Source organism: Mytilus trossulus, chromosome 7 (assembly GCF_036588685.1).
Source record: "Mytilus trossulus isolate FHL-02 chromosome 7, PNRI_Mtr1.1.1.hap1, whole genome shotgun sequence".
NCBI lineage: Eukaryota > Metazoa > Mollusca > Bivalvia > Mytilida > Mytilidae > Mytilus > Mytilus trossulus.
Genome location: NC_086379.1, coordinates 24,139,140 through 24,167,102, shown reverse-complemented (window position 1 = coordinate 24,167,102; position 27,963 = coordinate 24,139,140). Strand labels below are relative to the sequence as shown.

Sequence of the window (27,963 nt, the reverse complement as noted above, 5' to 3'; positions counted from 1 at the left end):
CAATCCTTTAAAGTATAATGAACCTAACTGTAGAATCTGTAATGCAGATTCCCTATAACAGTCAATACAGTATAGATGATGTCGTAAAAACTTCCAACTTTTCTACGGTTTCAGCGTACATGTATACCCTCATAATATATAAATATATAACTTTATATTCACCGCAGAAGATGTATTTGATGTTCACAATTTTAAGTCTGTTACTGCCGACTAGTTCCTGTAATACTCTGGCTGACTCCAAATTACTAGGATTAGGGTACGATCTGCTGAGAGCAAACCCCGAAGGTGGACGTTTCTCTACTTCTGGCCTTGATCCTGGTATTAAACCAACTAGACAGATACTTCAAATTGATGATACAAACAGAAACTTCCTTATTCGAGTAGACAATGTTACTTTCTGCACCAATCACACAACATATGAATATTTCAGTGATGCTAAAACTAAACAAGAGTTCCTTCTTAGGGATTATGTTTCAAGCGGTAAGAATTTGTTTGCATTATATAACAACTAAACACCTTCGACGAGATTAAATCTTAAATATATCTCAACATAAGATTCATGTACTTGTATGGATTTTTATGTAGAAGGAATCTTATCTCTTATAGGTTGCAATTCTGTAAATATAGACAATGCAATTTCCCATAGGAACAGTTTACTCTTTTTGCGGCTAATACTGTGACACCTTTTTAAAGAGGTTTTGTGGAAAAAAATATCCCAGAACGGAAAGTTTATATAATTATGCACTTCTATTTTATTTAAAGGTCAAATTATAGGGCTGTGCGGCATATTTTATATTAATATGCCCTGATCTTCTAAGAATTTTAACTTATACTAAAATTCTATACTACCCTTACCTCCACTTTTGGACTTCCTAAGACTTAAAATTTAGGTGCTACCATGTTTTTCTATACTGGTTTCATTCCCATGTGATGTCTATATGAGATTAGATGAAACACAGAGATCATATACGGGAACCAGTATGTTAACAAATTAACATTATCTATATGAATATTATAAATCTCCCCAAAAGAGGCGGGGTTTGAGAATCAGCTATATTTAAAAAATGCAACCTATACAAACATTTATTCAAAAAGAAAACTCTCTAAAAACAATTTGTATCACAACATTCATTATTTATCAGAATTATAGCCTGAAAGAAATCACTGTATATGCTCTTATTTTATACCCCTACCCCTGTTTCAATTTTTTTTTTTATAGAATTTGAAAACAAGACTTTAATTATTGCTAGCTTACCATATGTGTATGTTTTCTTACATGTTCTGTCTAAATCCTGTTTGAAACGATTCTGATGACACACTGAAAGCATTTTAGAATACTATAAATGTAATGTTAAGTAGTTAATCATTCTAACATTCAAGATTTAAAAAAATATCCAATCCTGCCTGTGTCTCCAGTCCACCACTTACTGTATGCCTATTTGTCAATGAAAGTTCACAGTTTCTGCTTTAAATGTTCAGTTTAGAATTCTTGTTACAACAGTCAGTATTATCCTTAACCATATATCTAACATATATTAGTTAATATATTATATAGAAGTGTTTAAATAAATCCATATTTGAAAAAGTTGTATGTATGAAGATATCAGTCTGGTGCATAAATTCACTAAAAGTTTGATAGAAATGACTGCTTTCGTCTGTTTTTTGCATAACGTCCTAGCAGAGTTATTGGTTTCTTTATAAAAGACCTTTAAAATAATAAAATCATAGCATTTACAAGTTATATTATCTGTTTTATGACCAAGGGGTAATCATTTTTCTCTGTTTTTTTCCCCTGACCTCACATTTCCTATTCCCCCCTGTTTCTAGCAATGTAGAATATTAGGTACAAATTTAAGATAGAACACAATATAGTAATTTCATTGAGGTCTTTTTCAATTCTACCTTGTACTTTGTTATACCGCGGGCACACAAAGCACTTTTAGATGTTACGGCTTACATTTGAGTTATCGACAGGACAAAAACACCCCACCAAAAATATTTAGAAAGAATCAATGAGTTTCAATGACTGCGAAGTGTAAATACATGCACTTCTTAACAATTTTCATGCATACTGTAAACTGTGAATTCATGCTGAGTCATCATAGTTAAGGCCCAGGATTTTCTCAATCTTCATAAAATATTTATAAAACTTTATATTTGAGTTCAATTCTTTAAAATCTTGGAGATAAACTAGATTTTGTGAAATTCTATATGTTCTACTTTTAACTCTATATAAGTATGATTTATTGGTTTTCCAAACTAGCCAATGCATATGTGAATCAATTTTTGTTTATATCCTTCATGTATGGTTTGAATGTTCAAACCATATAATTCATACATATATCACCATAGTACTAGTATATATTATTGGAATAATTTGTAGGTGATGGTGACATGCTCATTCGTCCATATGCCTTCATGGCTGGATCTGGTAAGTAGATTTAACTGTCTAATAATAATATTAATACTAAATGCAAAATCCTGACAAAATTATGTCGTAAACGTATACTCTGGTATTTATATTGTCATATTCTGGAAGGTGAAGAATACACGATTCATATACATCATTTTATATTAAATCAGTGTTCCCCAGTCCCAAGCCGATGAGCCTGTAATCTTGTGGTTGCCTTTGGTTGCAGTCTGCTATGTAAAACGTTTTGAAACTCGTGATCAGCTTTTGATGGAAAATACTTTTTTTTCTAATTTGCATTCGGAAACATTTTGACAAGAAATAAATAGAGGAAACCTCTTGTAGGTGGTATATAAGTAACAACAACCACGAACAAAACTCTATATACTGACAAAAACAAAAGGATGACTGTTATATGTTTGTTTCAATGTGTGTACTGTCATGAGCAATACAACAGGTGCCGCATATGGAACACCATCTGCTTATTCTTCCGGAACACCCAAGATCACCATTAGTTTTTTAGTGGGATGGTGTTACTTAGCCTTTAGTTTTTTGTGTTGTGTTTTGTGTACTATTGTTTGTCTGTCTGTCTTTTTCTTTTTTAGCCATAGCGTGTTCAGTTTATTTTCGATTTATGAGTTTGAATCTTCCTCTGGTACCTTTTGTCTCTTTCGAAATTCTTCCCAATAATTATAGAACTTCATGGGCGATAAATTTACACATAGAAGCATTATTTATTACTGAAATATTTTTGTCGTTATGCTTTTTTTGTTGTTGTTTCTTTTGCGTGTTCTCAACATTTCTTTTTAACTTATTAATGTTTTAAATTTTGAATACATTTTAAATTAATGAATACATATCCAGTTAGAAAACACCGTTGCTAGTTACTATGCACACTAAATAACGATAAATGCAAAAAGAGCTACAGTCTGACTAAAACTTCTGTATATTCAATAAATAAGATGTGACAGATTATTCATTCTTATAAAACACACAACAAAATCCAAACAAACAAACGAGAGAGGCAATATATTCAAATATGGTACTTAGTATCTACATCGTATTAAGAGTGTATTTATGCTCATGACTTCCCCTCAATAAGTTTGAAAGTTTTGCCTGAATATTGTAACGTGTCTGGGGTCCGTACCCGAGTTGATTCTCGAGATCTGAGACTTGTATTATATTCTTCTTGTTTATAATCCCTGTCTAACTCTCTCTCTCTCATTAAGCTCCTCCAGCTCAATTACTTTTCAGCCCAACTGGCTTACTGACTCTATATGTCTCAATTATATAGCAACTGACTCAATATATATATATATATATCAAGCATTATGACTCAATTATATCGCAAGATCTACTTGCTCACTAGCTATGTAGCTATTAGCTCAACAGACTCACTAGCAGTGTAGCCCAACTGGCTCACAATACTTCTATATAAAATAAATAGCTCAACCGGCTCGCAATAGTGTTGCTCTTTCTGCTATATATTAACCAACGAAGCTCTCTTAGCTCTCTAGGGCTTTCGTTTCTCTCGATACAGCTCACTTACAGCTTAAGATAATTCTTCTACTAAGTTTCAGTTATTGGACAGAATTGAGCAGTGAAACCAATGTTTGGAACAAAAGCAGGTATTTATCCTATCACTTATACGTGTGATCTGATCGTAATACCGACCCTGACTGACTGCTGACGGCTGTTTATATACCCCTGGGTGATTGGGATATACCACTTTTGGGCAATACCATTATCCAATATTGCCTAGTAACGAGGGTGTATCAACCCTGGACGAGTCTACCTTTATTGGACTGTGTCATGTTGAGCATACCATAGTAACAAGGGATGTCAAGTAATGAAACGATAATATCTTATCTCAAGGAAAATATTACGGTACCCGATGACCATACAAATACCATTTATATTGTTATTACATCTCACTCTGAAGATTCTTCATACAAGTTAACTCATTTGCCAGTTTAAGAAATAGTCCGCGATATGCATAACTACTTGAACAATGTTAAATTGGAAAGTAGAATGTAGTCCGAAATATTAATAATGCAAGTTATCAAATGATTAACCTCACTGTAACTTTAATAACATGTAACTTAATAATACGATGAAGTTTAAGGTAAGTATTAAGTCAGATAAAGACATTGTAACTGTACCTTTTAATACCAATGTTTCGTTGTTAAGGGTTCAAATAGGAAAGGGGACAGGAATTACTGACTTCGCCCTTTTTAATGCATAGTCGTCCAATAGCCTTTCGTCACAATATGTTTTTCTCTATGTTTTAGCTCTAGATAGTGTTACTAAACCAAATGTTATTACTGTTGCCGAGATAACTGTTTGTAACCGAGGACGTAGTCGTTATGTAATGCCTCCAGCTTATCCATCCTTACACAAACTGAATGACGAATTTATAGCTGCAGTTTGTTCTTTGCCAACACCATACGATCCAACGGTCTATAGTCTATTTCTGAAAGACTGGGGAACGGTAAGACTGCATGTATATTTATAATGAAACATGGAACGGTAATGGATTTTGTATGTGGATTTTAGAAATTGAGTAGATATCCGGATTTAATAATAAAAAAAAAACTTTGTCCATCAAACACTTTTAATGAAATCTTTCATTCAAATCTAAAAAAAATCAAGTTAATTTACAGTTTTTTTGAAAATAATTAATATTTCATAAAAACAGGATGTCTTTATTTTCTAAGCAATTATTGTGTGTGCTAAAAATCAAGACAATATTTATTTGATGACTAATATAAAAGGACTGTGAGCCTTTTCCCTAAATTCCCAATTTGTTTGGGGAAGATTAATTCCTTTTTAGCCATTAAAATGAAGGGTCCAAAACGTGTCAACTTCTATTGCTGTACGGATCGAATCTCTGGAAACAAAACTATTTTTGTCATTTACTTCGCTAAGATGTTAATGGCATAGTGTTTAAAAACAACATAACAGAGCCACTAATGTGTTGCATAATACATAAAAAGGATAAGAGACTTTTATTATTTTATTCTTTAACGTTTCAGCATGTAATTGTTGAAGTTGAAACTGGGACAAAGTCAGTCGGTCAATATGAAATCGCAGCAACTAGAGTTGCAGAAGAACTATTCAAGGTAAAAGCAATTGCAGATCATGATTCTAGAGTATTACGGGATTTTAAATTATTGTCAGATGATAAGTATTATAAAATACATAAGTATGATCATAAAAGAAATTTCTATATTTATTGGATTGGAATCTAGGTGTAACTAAACTAAACTAAACACTGCCTATCAGATCAACTCGATGATCCCGATTGTCCAAATTATCCGACAAGCTTTTAACCAAATTCTTGATCGGGCCTCTTTACGACTGTTATTCGACTGTACACGACATTAACGCGACCATACACAACTGCTTAATGACTCCATCACGATTTCAACCCGACCACTAATTGAATTCGATAATTCCGACCAATTCACGATCTCTAACGTAAGGGTACCCAAATTGCACCGTGTACCCATATTGCACCTATATGTATTTAGCAAAAATAGCAGCGAAAATCTAATAAGATTTCCTAGAGACTTAACACTTAATAATGTTATTATTATATACTTTGACGTCTTTCAACATAAGTAAACATATTTAGATATACACAAAACGTTCACAGTATTTATCAACAGATGAAGTGTTTACTGAAAAAGCAAAATGCACGGAAACGTCGCCATGCAACGTCATCAAAACGTCATCTTTTTAAATTAGCAAATACAAAATGTTACAAGTAGGCCTATCCAATTTACAATAAAAAGAAGACTAATCATGGAATAATATCCAATTGTTCAAAATATTTGAAGAAATTATAAAACAAAAGCTCTGTTATTTGACTTTTGACGATGCGAATTTAAGCATGGATGCAATTTGGGTACTCACCGTTACAGAATCATTGATGGTTTGGAGGTTAGTTCAGACTATTTTTTCTATGATTCCATGTAGATTCAAAACTAAATTGGGGAACCCATATAGTAAAAAATAATACATCTTCAAAATAAACACATAATGAAAACTTTTGTCTGAAGCATAAATAAATGAAGGTAAAGAAAACCTGTCAAAATACGTGCAATTTGGGTACCCTCACGTTACAGGTCTTTAATCGACTAGCTATACCAAATCAACTATACTCGATCCCAGCCTGATATCGACTACAACAGATCGAATAGGGATTGAAAGAATAGTTGGAAAATGGTCAAGTATGTAGAATTTCAGTATAAAAACATCTAACTGTTTTTATATGCCCCGCCGCAGCGGAAGTGACATTACTAAGGTTACGTGTTACCCTTGTCCGTCCATAAGAACGTACAATCATGCACCTTCATCCTAATAATTAGTTTCCTTTCTCTAATTTTATATTGCCTCAACCAAATTTTATTAAACCAATACCAAATGCTTATTACCATATAACACAGATCAAGTGTGAATTTGGGTTGCGTCACATTTACTGTTATTGAGAATTGATTCTTTATGACGTTATATATATACAAGGTAGGGCATTATCTGTGTTCTATGGACACAAACTCCGTTTATTCCATTAGATTCATTAGTTCACAGAAGGTCGGAGTAAAATCATTCATTTAGAATATCTACATGGAAATAAAACAGTTGGATTTGTGGGCAAGGTGGCAAGACCTCCAGAGAGACAGGTAAATAACTCTGACGGAGATTGCAGAGAGCGTAGAAGACGAACAAGAAGGCGTATACAGCAACGTGCGACGAGAAATTTAGGTTATAGTGGCTGACATCTCCTTTTCGTTGCTTTCTTACAAATTAAGCTTAATAATAATAATAATAATAATAATAATAATAGCTTTATTTAAAGAGAGTAACTTATTTGGATTAAACTAATTTTCAATAAGGCTCTCTATATATACATACAATGTTAACAATATAAATAAAACATAATTAATCTACTATTACACACATGTAAAGAATAGACGTATAGAAAGTAATATAACAACAACAACAACACCTATATGGTATACATTGTGGCTTAACTTAAAATTTAACACTTTTCAAAATAAAATGACTTGTAAGAGTTTTTAAATGCAGATATACTTTTTGATTTTTTAATTTCACTGGACAATGAATTCCACACTTTTGGACCACTAAAAGAAAAACTTGATTTGTATAATTCTGTATTTGATTTAGGGACAATAAAATTATCCGATGATGAAAGTCGAGTATTGTACGATTGTTTACTACTTGTAGGCACAATACGATTTGATAAATATTTTGGTGCCAGTTGGTGTTTTGATTTATACATTAATAATGATTTGTGGTAAGATATTCTCTTAGTAACAGGAATAATTCCAGATTCCTTAAATAGTTCACTGGATGGTTTACGAATATCGTGTTCGTTTAAAATAATTCTAGCTGCCCTTTTTTGCAATTTTAGTAAACTGTCAACTAAAAACTTGTTACAGTTTCTCCATACTGAACAACAGTAATCCAGTACTTACTGTTTGTGTCATATACTAGTATGTTCATATGTATGTAATCAGTATTTTCCATAGTTTTAATATCCAGAAGTTGAAAGGTTAAAGACATTTATGTTTTGTTGTACTCATAGTAACCAACTGATTGTATTTACTAAAATATATTGCAAAAGGGGGTAAAGATTTCATATATTTCCTAACAATTTGGCGAAAAGTAGAATGTTAATCCTCTGGAGTGATACATTTTCAGAAACTGTTAACATATATCTACATGTATCTAGAATTAAATGAAAATCATTTGTCTTTCATCTCATTTTTGTGCAAAATTGCGTAAACATTTTGTTTGAAAAAATTGTTTGTAAACATTTGACCATCCAGTGAAATATAGTTGTTGATATCTGTATCATTTGGTGTCCTGTTGAGAGATGTCTCACTGGAGATTATACCACATCTTCTTTTTTTATACTACAAACATGTCTGGACATAAGGGAGGGGGAGGACAGGGGTAAGGGAGACAGGGAGAAAGGGGGTAGGAGAAAGGATAAAGGGGGTGGGAGAAAGGAGAATTGGGGTAGGAGAAAGAAGAGGAAGGCTGGGAGAAAGGAGAAAAAGTTGGAGAAAAAATAAAATATGAAAAAATAAAATATCTCTCTTTTTTCCGGTAAATGAAAAAAAAAATAAGGAGAAAAGGGGAAGGAGAAAGGAAAAGAGGGTGAGAGAAAGGAGAAGGATACCCCCCTGTCCTCCCCCTCATAAGGATGTCAAACATAAAATAGCCCATAAAACAGGTAAAAAAAAATCTTGATGTTCTTAAAAACTAACTTTGAAGGTTATATTAGTCACCAGCTGTATAATAATGAATTCAATTCAACAATTACTTTCAAATTTGAAACTTCCTCTGGGGCCAAAAATGCCGAATCTACTCCCCATCCGGAATACCTTAGATCAACTCAGGTTTTGTTTTTGGTTTCGTGTTGCTAAGTTTTAAATTTTTAAATTTTGTGTTATGGATTGTTGTTTGTCTTCTCGTCGGTTTTAGTTTTTCGCTATGGCTGTGTCGACTGTTTTATACCTTTTAATTGTCTTGTTCTTTGCTATTGGTTATCATTTGCCTTTTATTTAAAGTTTTACCCGTCCTTGAAAAAGTGCAGACAAGTACTGTATATGGAGATATTCGTATACAGTTAAACATAAATAGTGACAAAATATATTTGCAGAAGCAAAGTTAGGAGAGTTTTTCAGATCGTGTAGCAGTCATGTGTACTCGTGTATGGCCGAGTAGAGATCGAAGAATGGTCGAATGTGGTTGCGTAGACATGGGGTATTGGTCGAGTTGGTCTGGGATAAAATAAATATAGACTTCGCGATGATCTGGAAGCGAAAGGGCATTGGTCGAGTTTATCTGGACAATAGATCAAACATCTTGCCGTTGATCGGAAATGATCGGATATTAGTCGAGACTATCAACTACCGATCGGTAAAATATTTGTATTCTGACCAAAATCGACCTCTACACGATCCTTTCTCGATCAATTCGACCACTACTCGACGAATTCTCGATCTCTTCTCGAGTGACTGGCTTCTCGATCTTACTCGAATGTTTTTGACGTGTCAATATTTCTCGGGTAGAAAGTCAGATCGATGACGACGTCGGCAGACCACCCAAACATTATTGTCGATGTTTAAGACCAATCGTCCAATTACTTAAAATATCTCGACCCGGATTGATTAGTGGTGTGAACCTAGCTTTGATATAACAGTATTCCCCTGAAAAAATTGATATTCATTGAAAAGAACTCATTGAGCTATTACTAAATACATGTTAGTCTTGTTATTTAGTTTTCATGAAGAAAAAAAAAGTAAAATCACACAAATACTGAGCTTTGAGGAAAATTCAAAACGGAAGGTCCCTAAATCAAATGGCATGTCAAAATCAAACGACAAAACACATCAAACAAATGGTAACAATTGTCATATTCCCGACAAGGTTCAGGCCTTTTAAAATGTAGAAAACGGTGGATTGAACCTGGTTTTATAGCGCTGAACCTCTGACTTGTATGACAGTCGCATGAAATTCTGTTATATTTACAACGGTGTGTGAACAAAACAGACATAATCGGTAAAATAGTCAAAATATGCTTACAGCAGTCATCACTGTGTTGCAATCTCAAAACAAGGAAACATTTTGCTACGTTCGGAGGACGTGTTTTTCAACAGACTGTCGGCATTCCAATGGGAACAAACTGTGCCCCTCTACTTGCCGACTTATTTCTTTATTATTATGAGGCTGACTTCATGCAGGAACTTCTTAGGAAGAAAGATAAGAAGTTAGCAATATCCTTTAACTCTACTTTCCACTATATAGATGATGTTCTTTCACTAAACAATTCAAATGTTGGTGACTATGTGTAACGCATCTATCCCAACGAACTGGAGATAAAGGATACTACATATCTTGACTTACATCTAGAAATTGACAATGCCGGTCGGTTGAAAACAAAACTTTACGACAAAAGAGATAATTTCAGCTTTCCAATTGTGAACTTTCCATTTCGAAGTAGCAACATTCCAGCAGCACCTGCATACGGGGTATATATCTCCCAATTGATACGATATTCCCGTGCTTGCATTTCCTATCACGATTTTCTTGATAGAGGGTTACTGCTCACAAGGAAGCTATTAAACCAAGATTTCCAAATGGTGAAGTTGAAATCATCCCTTCGTAAATTTTACGGACGCCATCACGCGTTGGTTGATCGTTATGGAATAACCGTTTCACAAATGATATCGGATATGTTCCTTACGTCGTAACTACAATTCCCTTTCCTTTCATGAATTTGACCTACCGAATTAGACTATTTACCGGATTTGTAATCACATAAGCAACACGACGGGTGCCACATGTGGACCAGGATCTTTTTACCCTTCCGGAGCACCTGATATCACTCCTAGTTTTTGGAGGGGTTCGTGTTGTTTATTCTTTAGTTTTCTATGTTGTGTCATGTGCACTATTGTTTTTCTGTTTGTCTTTTTCATTTTCAGCCATGGCGTTGTCAGTTTGTTTCAGATTTATGAGTTTGACTGTCCCTTTGGTATCTTTCGTCCCTCTTTTACAAAAAAATCACAAAACATCTATCAAATTTTCAATTTTCAATTTCTTTTTTCTCCGTAATTAAGATAAAAGAACAGATCTTTGCTTTCACAGATCTAGATACTTGGTTTATGTCATTGACTTTTGACAAAAAAATCTATTCAATTATACTGTTAGATCAAGAAGCGAATATGAGTTTTTAAAAGTCAATTAAACAACATATCATATTCTCCAAATGTGTATAACACCGATACGTCCAATGACTGCTTGCTGTTTTGTAATAAGACAACTCTTTATAAATATACGTGTCAATTTAACATTATCAATTCGTAGCAAATACAAAAAAACCAAATCGTACAAAGGACTAAGCTGAGCATATTTCCATGAATTGGTGCAATACATTTCTTAAAATTGTAATCATCAGAAACTCGTCTCAAATTACTTTGAACATACGTATTTCAGTACTGCAAAATATCAAAAAGCAGTCCTAAACAAAACAGTAACTATATATACATGATATAGGTATACAAAACTATTCTAGAAATTTCCCTCGTTTAAAGTCGTAATAAACGAGTGACCGGTGAAAAATAATGTTATTCTAATTCTTAAACCAATGCATACAAACATCATAAACTTAGTCTTTTGTGCACGATTTTATCATTTTTTTCGCATAAATTTCATATTATCGTCACTTTTTTTTCAAACGGTCAGTGTTGTTATGAAAATATGGCAGGTAATTAAAGTTCGTGTTTAGAAGTCGAAGTTTAACGTTTGTCACCTTTGTGTCAACAAATAACAAAAAGGATGGATATTGAGTACGTGTTAATGCACGCGTCACACTGTCCAGATTTTTACGCCGATGGCAACACGATTATGGAAATTTTTAAAATCGGGACTGATCGTGTCCAGATCGGGCTATTCGTAGTGTAATCTTTAACCATCGTAGAACTATCGGCCACTTTTTCTGGCCTTCGGGGAAAACTTCGGGAAGGGTTCTAAATTTTTTAACATGTTAAAAAAAACCCGAATGTACGTCCGATGTCGAGGGTTCGTATTGAGTTCGTATCACCATCCTCGCCATCGTATTGTCACCGGGAATGAATCTTTGAACATCGTATTGCATTCGTGTTTCCATCGTTTCCATCGGGCAGTTTTGACATTACGATGTCTACACGAATGAACCACGAAGCTACGCGAAGGTCCTACGATGGCAACACGAATTCGTGAATACCTCGTAATCCCGTCGTGTTGCCATCGAATAAAAGTACGAAGGCGACAAGATGGAACTACGACGGCAATAAATCCAGATAAATGTAAGTTAATTTTAGCGCTAAAATACATTTAAAGTGCCATGCGCGATATGCACTGGTCAGTCTAATACGACAGTTAAGAAAGACGTTCACAAAACATTGAGCTCATATCATATGATTCTATGAGAACAAGAAAGGCGACAGCGTTGTTTCTGTTAATTCAAATTGAACAAAAAGAGCAGCTATTACAGGCTCAGGATTTACTTTTACAAGTAAAATATTTTTTTTGTCATTTTTTCATATCAAGTAACATAATGAAAATCATAAACGCGCATCGTACACCAACACTGCAGGTACACGTATATAGGGAAACCAACTTTTTCTTCATTATTCTGATTTTTAATGTATCGTCTGAGTTGTTGTCACACGAATGTTTACTCCATAACCATTTTGTAGTCTATATTTCATATTTTGCCGCATTTATTGCTTTCCCTCATCCTTCCTTTTGTCTATGTTATTATGATATTCTCCTGGAAAGAGCTCTTTTTGAATAAAAGGGATCAACGAACCCATTACCTTACCTTTAAGATAGATCAGTAAACATGGGCATAATTATGGGTGATTATTCAGACTAGTGCACACATTTTAGAGTTCAAAAAAAGCAATGCCGAGCGTGGCATCCCCTCGTATGAAACATATTGGGGACAAATATGGACACTATATTTATATATGACACATGCAGAAAATGGTAAATGAATATGCATATTTGATACATAATTTTTTTTTAGAAATCAACCAAAACATTCAGTAACTGGAAATACCTTTAATATTGTCTTTAAAACGCGTGATGCCTTCGACATATAATTTAAATGCATCGTAAGCTTACACGACGTCTTTTAGACATCGTATGGCCATCGCGCTATCATCGTGATCCATTGTGTAGCCTTCGTAATCCATCGTGTAGCCTTCGTGATCAATCGTGTAGGCTTCGGCTGAGATATGAAGCTTAAATACCCGTCTTCGGTTAACCTTCATATGTCCATCTTTTGCTATCGTATATAATTTCGGCACCATCGTATAGACTTCGTTATTCATCGTACTTGCTTCGGTCACTTTTTGGTATTTTAACGAGATCGGGACCAACTTCGTACGAATATACAATTTTCGCATTCGGGTGTCCATCGTATATAAAAATCGGGACAGTGTGACTCGGGCATTAACATGTACAATCAGATAATAGTTTATTTTTACGGACATCCATGCGTATTGCGATCACCGGTTTTTTCAAGATGGGTCACACTGAGGTCACTTTGCATACGGAAAATATGTCGGGGAATTGCTTGCTGGAAAGAAGTAAACTTCTTATAAATATGAACAAATTAAAGAATTTGCTAAAGAAAAAAGTATATGTACATAAGTTTTATAATGAAAACTATCCATTGAGTTATAAAAAACATATGCATTATTTTTTTTAATTTCAGGTTTCTTATGACTTTAATTGAAACCGATTTCACACAATATACTTTCAATAATTCTGATAATGTTTTTACAAAAGATGCTTGTTGAAAATAAACACGGATTACATGCAGCAACGCTTAGATTTAAATATTAAATTTTGAAGAAACACGTACTTGATCTAAAACTAGGAATAAATCATTTGTGTGATATCGTTGTTTGCCAAACTAGAGAAAACATCGAAAACGGTTGGTACTAGAATATTTTATATTTTTTGGGGGGACAGGATTTGATAACAAAATGAATTGCGGTTCAATATGTTTTAGGCCATAATTATGATGACAAATGATTAATCAGAATGATTTTTTTCAGAAATATACCGATCCACCTATATGGAAAGTTGAAATTGTAAAAGATGACGGAACTATGGCTTATCTTAACATGTCCAACATACCGACATCAGATTTCAAAACATTAACAATCGGAAACCAACGTAAACAACTGAATGTTGGCAGAATGGGTATATCTGAGCCCATTGAGTTTCATTTGGTGTCCATTGCACGATTCTTACATGACGATTTCGGTACATATGGCAGCATCCAGCATTGGGATAGCATTTGTCCCATTTTAATGAACAGAACTTTTGCAGTTACTCTGGTAAAGCATAATCTGCGCAGAGCTATGCATACATACCCGTCTACCTATCGCATAATGTCAACACCGTCAGGTAACTAGAATATCTTCCGTATTATGAAAACTCATCTTAAAAAACTTTTAATCGGCAGGGGCGAAAGATATAAGAGGTATATAAATGACAGCAATCAGAGTCTATAACTGTGTATATATGTATATACTGATACATGTTATCGAATAGCGATATATAGTTCATTTAAAAAGTGCGTGATTACAAACTAAAACTGAGGGAAACACATTAAATATAAGAAGAGAACTACGACCCAACGGTCACACAATATTAAAATGTAACACACACTGAAACGAGCTATAATATAACAATGGCCATTTTCCTGACTTGGTACATGGCATTTTGATAAAAAAAAAAAATGGTTGATTGAACCTGGTTTTGTGGTATGCCAAACCTCCAGCTTTTACACCAATGTTAAATATCACATTAAAATGACAACATTACATGATAGGACTACCATACAAATAAATGGGAGAACATAAATGACAGAGAAACACACAAATAATAGCTAACAAAAGGTGCCAGGTTTAAAATATAATACGCCAGACGCGCGTTTCGTCCACACAAGACCAACCAGTGACGCTCTGATGAAAAAAGTTCGAAAGCCAAAAAAAAAAGCACACAGCTGAAGAAAACCGAATACCAAAGTTCCAAAAAGCTGTGCCCAATATATCATTTGATTAAAGGTATCATTTAATTACCAAAATATCAGAATTTACGAACAGACACCAATGATGACTTGATTTGTATTTCACTACAAAAAATTACAAGCACTGATTTTGTTTGGATATTGAATTGTCATGTCAACATTTAATCAAAATTTCTTCAAACAACAACAACAGTAATAACAACAACAAACACAACAACATCGTGTTACCTTAGATTACCTTAGCCGTATTTGACACATTTTTTGTGGAAATTTTGGATCCTCAATGCTCTTCAACTTTGAATTATTTTGATATGAGCGTCACTTATGAGTCTTATGTAGACTAAACGCGCGTCTGGCGAACTAAATTATAATCCTGGTAGCTTTAATAACTTTTTACAGTTATTTACACCACTGGGTTTATGCCACTGCTGATGGAGGGTATCGCAAGCCCAGTAGTCAGCACTTCGGTGTTGACAGGAACATCCATTATGTGGTCATTTTTATAATTTTCCTCTTTACAAAATAGTTAGCAAAGGTACCAAGATTATTATTTAATACGCCAGACGCACGTTTCGTCTACATAAGACTCATCGGTGCACTTTGAAATTTTCGAAAAACGAAGGATTTTCTCATTCAAGGCACAGATTACCTCAACCGTATTTGGCACAACTTAATTTTGCTTCAGCATGTTACTATGACGGATATGTGTATGAAGACTGTAGCATATGAAAAAAATAGACCAGCAGCAAATAAAATTAAATTTATTAGGGTGGGAAAGGATGGGTTTAAGTTTTTTCAACGTCCTTTCCGTTTGGTTTTCAAGGCTAATGTGACTGTTACGGCCTAACTCTCCTATAAGCATTACAACAAAAGTAAAGGACAATGAATTAATATGTCGAGTCTCAGAACACGTAGTTAATTCAATGAACAAATATATTTTCGTTTAATTAAATTCTAAAAAATCCGAAAATCTGAATGTTTATTTGTTTTTTTTCAAAAGAGGGTTGTCATTTTCAGAGGACGCTTGTGTTGTCATTGCGGGCATTGGTGCATCAGAGCAGTTCAAAATATAAGAGAATGTGGGTTATAAGTCAATGGCAAAATGGCAAAGCTACAAAACACAGACATATAAAGGTTTTACTTACTCTTCTACGATAAGCAATCACACAGAATGCTGAAATTGTAAAAATAATTCGAATAAAACATTCAAGCTTTAAGATACCATTATGTTCAAAGATTTGTAGATATCAAATTACAATTTGCGGATCCATCTAACGTTTTTTTCAGAATTTAATTTCTTTTCAGAAATTACGCAAGTATTGAGTGTGCCATTAATGTGGCCAATGGGAACATTTTCATTATATCAACCAGTATCAGGATGTCCTCATGCAAATCATTGGTTTAAAACAGGGTGGAGATTTTATGACAACGAAGACAATTCAGATGCTAACTCATGGTCTTTAGGGCATCATTTAGCTGGTAATAAGCTTTCAAAAACATTTTAAAATTAAGGTTCCAGGCTTATAATTTGATAAGTCAGTGGCGCGTTTTGTTTACATAAAACTCACCAGTGACGCTCATATAAAAAGGTTCAAATATTTTCGTCTCTGTTTTTAAATCTTTGAATCATGAAAAGCTAAAATGTAAATGACAACAGCTAAATCAATTGTCAAAATACATGTATCTTAAAACATGGACAGAACTAAAAAAAAAGGAACATTCATGCACATAGGTAAATATATTGTTTTGCAGTTTTGAAACTTGTTTCGGTGTACTAAAGTATCCTGTCGATACTTGTTTCTTGACATTTAACAAGGTTGTTATTGTTTCAATCTTTAAATTTAATACGCTGAATAAGAATTGTTAAATATTAAGTTTGGAAAAGCAATTTACCGTACCGAATACGAATACGAATATTTTATTCTCATAGACATACAAAGTTACAAAGAAGTTAGTATACAATTATAATACAATAATAGTGTATGCGTAAATAAATATTGAAAAAGACAGTTCATTTAATTGTGTATGTTAAACACAATTTATCTAACCAGGAGGTATATGAACTAGATTAAATAAAATGACGTCCATAACACTTGAGAGGACACAATGATTTTGGTGTAGATTGTAGAATATCAGTAAACTCATCATAGATACAAACTTTACAATTTCATACGGCAGACGAATGTTTCATCTACAAAAGACAGTGTCGATCGAATTAAAGAAGCGAAAAGGCCAAGTAAGACGAAACACTGTAAATGTCAACACAATTGAGACGACCAAACAATTGTCTATATTTTCGAAAATATCCAAAAATGCAATTCATGTGTCAACTCCAACACTGATTAATTCTACTATTTGTATATCGATATACTTTATTGGAATAAACTTCTATAAGCTATTTTTGTTGTGGTAAGGGAGCTGGTTTAAATACCGAAAGAACTCACTTGCTAGATAATTTGATATTTCACATTTTGATGTTGGTGTAGATTAATTACCAATTACAAATATGGGATTTTCACATATTCAGAGTAGGTCAAACTATGTATGTATAAGGATCTGTATATAGATATATATATGGTTTTTATCCAACGCAATCATAGGTTTGAACGTAGTTTTCAATTTAGACATATATATATAGAAATGCCTAAAAAAGTGTACACAACAATTCCAAACATAAAAAAAAGGTAACTGTAAATGTATTTAGAAATATTTCGGATAACAGATATCCTTCGTCAGTCAGATTCTGATGTTAAATGAATCACCTTTAAGTCTTCTTAGATTAAACCTTTACTAAATCTTTAAATTTATACAATAAAAAAGTCTAACCGAACATCAGTTAAGACGCTTGCATCATTCTAAAAAATTGTTAATCATGACATAGGTTATATGGCTTATTACAACAGAGAGCTCACACACATATATATATATGCTTTAAATACAAATAATGATGTGCGATTTGAACCAGCACAATTCTAAAACTTTATCGGGAACGACAATTATGATGGTATAACATGTATAAGCATGATAACGTCTGTAAAATTACCAAATAGACAGCACTGAACTATCTTAATTTTAAAATTGACAGAGTAAAGTAGCTACAACAGAGTCTGAATATTTAAACATCGTGAACAAACGGCTGTTAAAATGTAATAATTATTTTTGACTAAGTATAACTAGAAGAACGTTGCTTGGTTCTTATACATCCCTCAACAAAATAAGCAATTTAAATTGGTATCTTCAACAAATTTATTTAATAAATGAATACGGTTAAGAAAAAGAAACAGAGACTGTAATAATAAGTAATATAACCCAAATATGAAGCACTACACGGAGTCGAACTACATGTTTTCATTTATCCCATTTAGTGCCAAAGTTATTAATTTTCTTATCCAAAATATTTCCCGAGCAAGTCTATCCTCCTTAGACCAAGCACAGTTGTAGTCAATGATATCAATGGTCAGTCGATTGATATCTGCCTCCAGGGGATCTCAAATGTCGACTGAGAGGAAGGTCTGGCTTGCATTGGTAGTCGCTACGATGGCCGTTCATTCGTTTGTGAAACGGCTGTCCTGACTCGCCAACATACTGTTTACCACGTTTACACTGTAAGAGATACCCAACATTTGAAGTCTTGCAATTAACATTGCAAAATATGGTGTATTCTGTGCCAGTGTAGTGACTGTTAAAAGTCTGGGTATCCAGTGTTTGTTTGCAAGTCAGACATCGTTTGTTTCCGCAACCATTGCATGAGCCCATAGATGAAGAGCCTGCTTGAGAGGATAAATCAGCTCTCACCAGCAAGTCTTTAAGGCTTTTGGGACTACGGAAATACATGAATCATGAAAACTTTTCTGGTATGTTATTTAAATAAAGAAACCCAAGGCCATGTGTAAAAATAAATGAATACCTTCATGCGGTCAGATTATTCGAGTGTTAAAATACTAGAAAAGTGCTTATTTACCACTTGTTCTACAACTTAACATGGGGAACACAGCTAAAAAAACAATATGTCAAAGAGAGGTAAATAGTTCCAGGATTATAATTTAGTACGCCAGACGCGCGTTTCGTCTACATAAGACTCATCAGTGACGCTCATATCAAAATATTTATTAAGCCAAACAAGTACAAAGTGGAAGAGCATTGAGGATCCAAAATTCCAAAAGTTGTGCCAAATACGGCTAAGGTAATCTATGTCTGGGATAAGAGAATCCTTAGTTTTTCGAAAATTCAAAGTTTTATAACAGGAAATTTATTAAAATGACCTCATTATTGATATTCATGTCAACACCGAAGTGTTGACTACTGGGCTGGTGATACCCTCGGGGACGAAACGTCCACCAGCAGTGGCATCGACCCAGTGGTGTAAATAGGTTATCGATTTTTTTCCTAGTATGATTTATACATTATGAGGAGAAATGTGATGTAAATGGGGAGAATATGCATGCCTTTCATTGATATCATAACTATCAAGTGTAACTTCTATTGTTTCTTTCAATCTGGAAACAAAAACTGATTTTTACATTATACTTCATGCTTCTCTCACAGTACACTGATTGCATCCTGGGTAGCCGCAGTTAAAGATAGAAATTTGTGTAAAAAACCGCTTTAAATGGTTTCAAAATCCTTCCATTACATTAACATTTACAGGAAATGAGTTTTGTGATTATTGTGTGGCCTTGGACAAGTACAGTGAAAAAGTGCATATTTTCCTATAGGGGTAAATTCAATAAAAAAATCTCCCATTGACTTTAATGCTAATATATGTGTGGAAATAAATTTATACCTGATTTACCTTTAGAACTTTAAATCTTTCATATATCATTCATGAAAGTACAAATGTAGCCCTTTCTTTTGCAACAATAAAAACATCGGGTCATGCGACATTTTTGGGCATTCACATGGCCTTGTTTACAAACAATGTAGATTCGCACTGAATTCCTATACTGACCCCCATTACTTTTCAACCCTGTAAGGGGAAAAAAATAGTACATTCAGCATATATTTTTTTTTTCAACTCTAGTTTTGATCCATCTACTAAAAATATTTATTACAAAAATATCTGCCAATCAGAAGAGCATATAACTTCAGTGTTATACAGAAAGCTCTCCCCTAAATGGGCGGTCCCTGATGACGTATATTTTTTTACTGAATTTACCCCTGTATTAAAAAAATATTGAAACCGTATTTTTGTGGCATAACATCGTGGCCACAAATTATTTTTTTTCTGTTTAGTAATAAATTTATATTAAGATCCATTTTGTTACATCTAGTGATCAATTTTATTTGGCAATCGCCAATGGCACTCAGAAGGGTTTAAGAACATCAGTTGTTCGACCTGTTGGTCTAATGAGTTTTGTTTAAATATACTTTTTCACTTTTTTGGTCTTATGAAAATGTTGTGTGTGCTGTTTTAGACCCTTCTACAACGAAATTTGTTTTACATGCACACGTATAAAAAATGCGTTTTTTATCCTACGCTATCATAGGTTTGAACGTAGTTTTCAATTTATACTCGTTTAATTTTTCGCTTGGGCTTGTATCATATTTTCCCTCCGGTTTATATGATCCGTTCATCCTATATTGACTCTCAAAATTCAAATTTATCTAAAAATGAGGGTACTTTTTCTAAAATTGAGGGTACTTTTTATATGCCCTTCCAAATACCGTTTTGATCCCTAACATCACTGAAAAGACATTTATTGTCGAAATCCGGATCTGGTGTACTAAAATAATATTGACACCGTATGTTTGTGGCATAACATCGTGGTCACAAGTTATTATTTTTCTTTTTAGTATTAAATTTATATTAAGATCCATATTGTTACATCTAGTGATCAATTTTATTTGGCAATCGCCAATTGCAGTCAACAGGGTTTAAGAACATCAGTTATTCGACCTGTTGGTCAAATGCGTTTTGTTTAAATATACTTTTTTACTTTTTTGGTCTTTTTGAAAATGTTGTTTGTGCTCTTTTTAGACCCTTCTACAACGAAATTTGTTTTACATGCACACGTATAAAAATTGCGGTTTTCATCCTACGCAATCATAGATTTGAACGTAGTTTTCAATTTAGACTCGTATATATTATATATATATTACTACAAAAGTATAAAAGTCTGAAAAGACCAGTTTTTGTCTTGATTTGCATGAATTTTTACTTGACATTCTCCAAAAGTAGGACTTGTGTCTTAATTTTTCTTGACAAATTCTCATTTATATCAAATTTGTATGAAATGTTCTTGACATATCTTCAATATGGTCTTAAAATTTCTTGACAAATACTTGACATTTGAATACTGTCTTAAAATTTCTCGACATGTTCTCGATATTCTTATTTTTTCTCAGTATGGCTTGACATATTCTTAACATTTTGAATTGTGTCTCAAATTGACTTGACAGTTCTGAGTTTTACAAATCATGACCAATATTCATGATATAACTTTAACCTTTATTTCTCTTTATATAATATACTGTTGTTTCAAGTCACACTTCAAAAACAAAAGTTGGGCATGTAAAATAATTTAAAATTTGGGTATTTAAATATGATTTTACAAATGCAAATATGTCTATGAAATGTGTTGATATAAAACAATTTAAAATGGGTTTTTAAATTATTACAAATTTGGATTCCTAAATCTTATAAATAAAATATTTAAAACCAATCATACTGTAGACATATTTCATTCTACGTTCCTAATATTCAATGTTTATATTGTAAAATGTTATTGTACCACAAAGTGGTTTATATAAATAGCATATTATGATGATATACAAATCCTTCATTTAACAGAAGAAACTTTTTTGTAATGTCATCTGTTAGAAGTATTACACATGGACAGGATGTTCCCCATAAAATTAAGGTATTCCACACCCTAGAGTACACGCAACTTTCAAATTACTGCTGTACCTGTAATAAGTTATACAACTTATCAGTTGACTGACCATATCACTACAATTTAAACAGTTTGTTCAAGATAAAAATCATTATTTTGATGAAAAAAAATGAAATTAAATTTTATTTTCTGCATCAAAATTATGGAGTTAATTATTTCAACATAAAAAAAATGAATATTACCCAAAGATTAAAAGAAAAGTATTATCTACTCCAGGAATAATAAAAAAATGTACTTATAATGGGTCCCCTTTCTATAGAAATCATTGTTCTTATGAAATGGATCTAAAACAGGCATGCATAATATAGATCTAAAAAAAATTTTCGGAATTTATGCTGAGATAGTGTCAAGACATATTTAAGACTGTCAAGAATGTGTCGAGACATATTCACATTATTCAGACATTATTAAGAATGTCAAGAATTATTCAGACATTATTAAGAATGTCAAGAATACGTCAAGACAGATTGAGACAAATTTAAGACTGTCAAGAATTGGTCGAGACTAATCCAGACTATTATTAGATGATACAGGAAGTGTCGAGAAATTTTATGACAATGTTCATACTATCAAGACACTTGTCAAGAAAAATTAAAAACCTTATTAGACAAATTCATACTCTAAGTCAATAATTTTTTTTAATTATTCAGACAAATTAAGAATGTCGAGTAAAAATTCATGCAAATTCAGACAAAAACTGGTCTTTTCAGACTTTTTGACTTTTTGTAGTGTAAGTACGTCTGAGTCAGTGACAACTCTACAACAGATTTATCCATTGGATCGCCATCAATGATGATGATACATAGCTGTGTACATAATGTATATACAACTCGTCTAAACATCAACCCAAAAATGTTAGATCTGTAAATTTGCTTTCGCAAATTGTTGGTTCTTCCCTCGCCGGGATTTGAACCCATGCTACTGTGATATCGTGACACCAAATCGCCTGCACTGCAGCCGTCCCGCTAAACCACACTTCCACCTGGGCTCTACAAAAATAAAGCTTTCGGTGGCCGTGTGTTACCTTTCCTCGTCAGTTTTAATCTAGCGTCGTACTACAGTACATGATATATAAGGCATGAAGATGTTATTATTACAGATCAGCTCAATTATCTATAGTAAAGGATCCTACAAATTAATGTAAGATACAGTCACAGAAAATAATTATTTTTATAACAAGTCATGTAGTTGATGTGTTTCTCTCACTTTTGGTTTGTGACACGGATTTGTTTCAGTTAAATCGATTGATGTCTATTGAACAGCGGTATACTACCATTAGCTTCATTTATTGGTCTCTTAATTGATTGTATAAAACATTTGCCAAAAGCCCAGAAATGGAAATTGCCCTTGCATAAAGTTTACTGAAAATATCGACTTAATTGACCGACTTGCAGATTTTTTTCTGCTCATACCTTTTGTTTGGTTTACAATGTCTTTTTATAATTCTATTGTTGGCCCAACACATTAAAAGGGTATACATACCATTATTTAAAAGAAAAAAAAACTCATATACATTTGTAAGTAGTCTACAGACTTTTTCGGCAATTGATTCATTAGTAGAAATCGTGTTGCTGGTCATATTGGATGTATTTACATAATAGTTTTTTTTAACAATTGGCAAATTACACATTATGATTTTTGTAAAAATCGCCAATCAAAGGAAATAACTCTTAAACAGTGCAATCTGACAATGTTGGTCGACAAGGTTCTGAACCTTTAAGCTCGTGTCAGATTTTCCCTATGTATTATGGTTTTCAAACTATTAATACAAGTTGTAGTTTACCACTATGATTAAGTGTTTGCCTACGTGGTCATAGTGTTTAGTCCTGGGGATCATCAGAGACTTATTTTAAACTATATACCACACAAGATAGTGCTTACTTATTTTGTTATTTATTGGGTCAGCAGTTTCATAGGAAAATACTTTTTGTATAAGTAAAAAACAACTAATAGGAAGTTATGGTCAGACGAGGTACAGCAGAGTCCAAGTAAAAATGCTTAATGATAAGACCATCAAGTGGATATAACCATGTCATTTGCAGGAAAGTGTATAAATTATTAACGTAATATATGTTTATTTTATATATTTTAATGGTCTATTTTATTAGGTGAAACACATATTAAACAAAACTCCAAATTTTACTTCTGCACACAGACGTCCGGAAATACAGGTGTGTACAGCAGGAATTGGCCCGCTGGAAATTACTGTATTCTGAAGTATGGATCATGTCCTACAAGTACGTAATATGGTTTGAACAATTACAATATTCCTGCATTTATTAAAAGTTGCGTAAAGTAAACACTAGCGAAACGTAGCCAAACAAAACACAGAAGCGTTTTGTAGTCGCCCGGCCGACAAAGCAGCAAACAATGTCGTGTTAATATGATGTCAATGGTACTCAGAAGTTCTATACGAACAATAAAATCATAGTTTATATATTTTCAAATCCTTTCGTTCCATAGAAAGTTATAAACAAAATAATCATATGATGGACACATCTTTTTCTTTTCTGATTAATTGGAGGTTCTTATTATGTATTATGATCAATTTTATTTGGCAATAGTCCGCAGGGTTTAAGAACATCAATTGTTCGACCTGTTAGTCAAATGCATTTTGTTAAAGTATACCGATTCCTTTATTTTTTAGTCTATTTGAAAATGTTTGTGCTGTATCTGGACCCCTCTACCGGGAAATTTGTTTTACGAGCACATGTAGAAAATTACGGGTTTCATCCAACGCAATCATAGGATTGAACGTTGTTTTCAATTTAGACTGGTAAATAAATAAGAAGATATAAATGTCATGATGGATTTTTGTTATTGAACAAAAGTCGGTTAATTGCATTTAAACATGTTAAGTTTGTTTTATTAACAAACAGGGATCTCAGTCAAAAGTTGAAATAGAGAAAGAGAAATAGCATAGTACTTATTTGAAATGTATGCAACTTACCAGTCAGGACAGAGTACAAGGGTAAATGTTTGCATTCCCTCAGTATCAAATACCAAAAACAGACATGCAATGGCTATACGTGTCTTTGTGTCTTTATAATTTCTACATATAACAATTTTAATGTGGTATGAAATAATAAGTTTTACACTGCAAGGTCAAACCTAACGGTCCAAAGCCCGAATTTAATAGGAGGAAAGTCATAAAAAGCAAATAATGTAAAGGCACAAATGTCCTATTGTATAAAGCGCTAGTGTTGAGCAAATCATAAAAGCTTTAAGTTTTTTCCTCAACAACATCAGTACTTTCGGCAAATATATATTTTAAGGTTTTTTGATAGGCACCAAATGCCATTTTAGCAGGTGACTAGTAACTGTACTGCAATATTAATAAATCACAGTTTTTGGCAAAAAACAGTCAAGACACGTATAATCCAATCATTCGTTAAGTTCAATAACATTTACAGTTATGTTGTTTTGTGATTCAAATTTCAGTTTTACGCCGGAAACTCATCATACAAATTAGCCACAAGAAAGACGATTTTTGGTTTCCAATTGTTTTTATATTTTAACTGCGATATTTCTTTAGCACCATCTCACTGTATTTAATACTCGAACTAGTTTGCTATGTACATGTCTGTAGTGACGTTTTGGATTTCAATGACTTATTTTTGTTGTGCAAAATCCTTCATTGCTCCCTGTATTAACCGCGCGATCAATTGACGGTTTCACAAAAATTTAATATCCGAAATCTTCAATGATCAGTGTTCACAACTGAACATTTTAGTTTTACAGAAGATGCTCTTTATCATATTCAGAACATATTTGAGTTTTATTTATGTCTTCCCAACTTACTAGTTTAAATGTTACACAGTTGTTAAGACAGACGATGCATTTTTTCTGATATTTCACATCAAATACAGTTTTTATAAAGTACTGGTTTCATCGAGTTTTGTATTAACAATTTAAGGCTTTTTTTACAAAATTCGTCCAGATTTTTTAATGGCAGAAAGAGTTCGGGACCTTAAAAGCATATTTATGGATCTGATTGGCAAAAAACACAGTCTCACGAACACCAAACACATACAATTCTGTAAATTAGTTTACTTTCTGTTTAGAATATATTTTACCATTACCTTGAGACAGTGCAGTATAGTGAAGTACCATGACGGTCAATAAAACAATACACATTTGTTTCATATAGTTATATGCTGGGCACTGGTTTTACTCTATAAAATCTTATGTTTCTATTCTGTTTCTCACATTTACTGATTAATGACACTAACTTCAATCTATAATATAATACTAAATACAATAATGAACATAAACAAATTGATATGAACCATAACAGCAGCACATTATATATTAAGTATGCGTACATCTTGTTTGGTTGATATCCTTCGCCTTCTTGTCTGCTCCTGTCAGACGATCACATCACATTGCAGTATTGGTTAGAAAGAAAAAAAACAATGAACAGTGTATGAAAAGAAAGAGAAAGTATCAAAGGGACAACATAAACTTAGTAATGCAATGAAAACTGTAAAAATATAGTAACGGTAACAACAATACCTGAAAATTACACAGAAACCTGAGATTGAGCAAGGACAAGCTGTGACTGTTCCGTTAGTGGTTCTCACTATGTTATGTTTGTTAAATTGATTTCACGTGTGTAACTGTTATTAAATATCAGATGTTTAATTTAATAGGTGGTTCTTAATCGTTTTTGATTTTGTTTAATTTGGTCTCATCAGTTGTAGTCTCGATGCAATTTAGCTAGAGCTCTATATTGTATGGAAACAGATCAGTGTGGACAGTAATTGTTTAATTTGTGTTAATATTATATTAGTTTGTATATAGGTTTTGCCACATAAGAGGTTTTCTAAACTCTTTCTATGTCTTTCTCATAGGGTTCAAAGTTTAATTGTGTTCCACATAACATTCAAGCTTAAGACATTTCAATTCTGACATTTATGGGCATTACACGTTGTGAAATTAACCCTCTTTGTTGATACCAAAAACATTCATTGAGTCACTTGACGTGCCATCTTATTACGAAGGGAATAAGAAATGTTATCAAGGACCATTTAATGCTGTCTATATATCCAACGATATCACAGTGAGCAACCATTTTCCCAGGCCGTGTGCCTAATCTCTGGTAGATACTGATGTGGTTCTGGCATTTTTCACCCACATACAAGCTGTATCATCTAATAGTCGTTATGAAAGATAAAATAGCACTTGAATAATTATTAGGGTCATTTATTCTAATTTATTCTGTATTATTGTTTATGGCAGAGATTGTCAGATACATTGTGACTAAGTTCAAGATTTAAGTTATATTTTTAAATAAATACAGATGATACAATATAATTATTTCTATTCAAAGGTTTTGATGAAGGCTATATTCACTGGGATGATGAGAATTCCGGTAATGGTAACGCAGTAAATGGTATCTTACCATACGGAACATATGGTTCTGACACAGATATCTATTTCTGCTGCAGGTAAAAGATTACAAGAGTTAGATTATTCAAAGATTTTTTGAAACATGCAAAAAAAAAATACAATGGTTTGTTATAACATAATATGTATTTCTTTGTATTTTAAATTGTTTTTGTTTGTAACTATTACTGGTGTCAGTTAGCAGGATGTTTTTTGAGGTGTATTAATTTTTTTTCACATTTTCACATTTGAAGGGTGTATTAATTGGTTACTCTCGCTGTATACATTCGCTGATTATGAATACGCAAATGTCAATTGTCTAGTTCCTAAAAATTATATAAATAAATACGATGATAAATGTTAAATTGTTTTGATTAAATATTATTTACAGAAATGATGGGCATACCGCCGACAAGATTTATCTACCTATAGACAAACCTTTTTATTTAATGAGATACACCAGCGGATGTCAGCAAGTCCATGGCATGGTTGTTAGTGAAGAATATTTTCATTTTAATGACGAAAAGGATAGCAACAAAGACAGTTGTCATGGAGATCATCCATACGACACTGGCTGTAACAAAGATCACACTTTATATTTTTGTTACTACGAGATTGATCGTCAAGGTTCTTATGTCTTTGGATAA

General features: G+C 33.0%; 1 protein-coding gene across 1 annotated transcript; it reads left to right on the top strand.

The window, feature by feature from the left end:
* Nucleotides 1–170: 170 nt before the first annotated feature.
* On the top strand, nucleotides 171–27,963 carry LOC134726917 (uncharacterized). Its single transcript, XM_063591315.1, has 9 exons — nucleotides 171–480; nucleotides 2,384–2,431; nucleotides 4,702–4,901; nucleotides 5,446–5,532; nucleotides 14,056–14,410; nucleotides 16,341–16,514; nucleotides 24,037–24,165; nucleotides 27,261–27,378; nucleotides 27,708–27,963. The coding sequence occupies exons 1-9, from the start codon at nucleotides 171–173 to the stop codon at nucleotides 27,961–27,963; spliced, it is 1,677 nt and encodes a 558-aa protein (XP_063447385.1).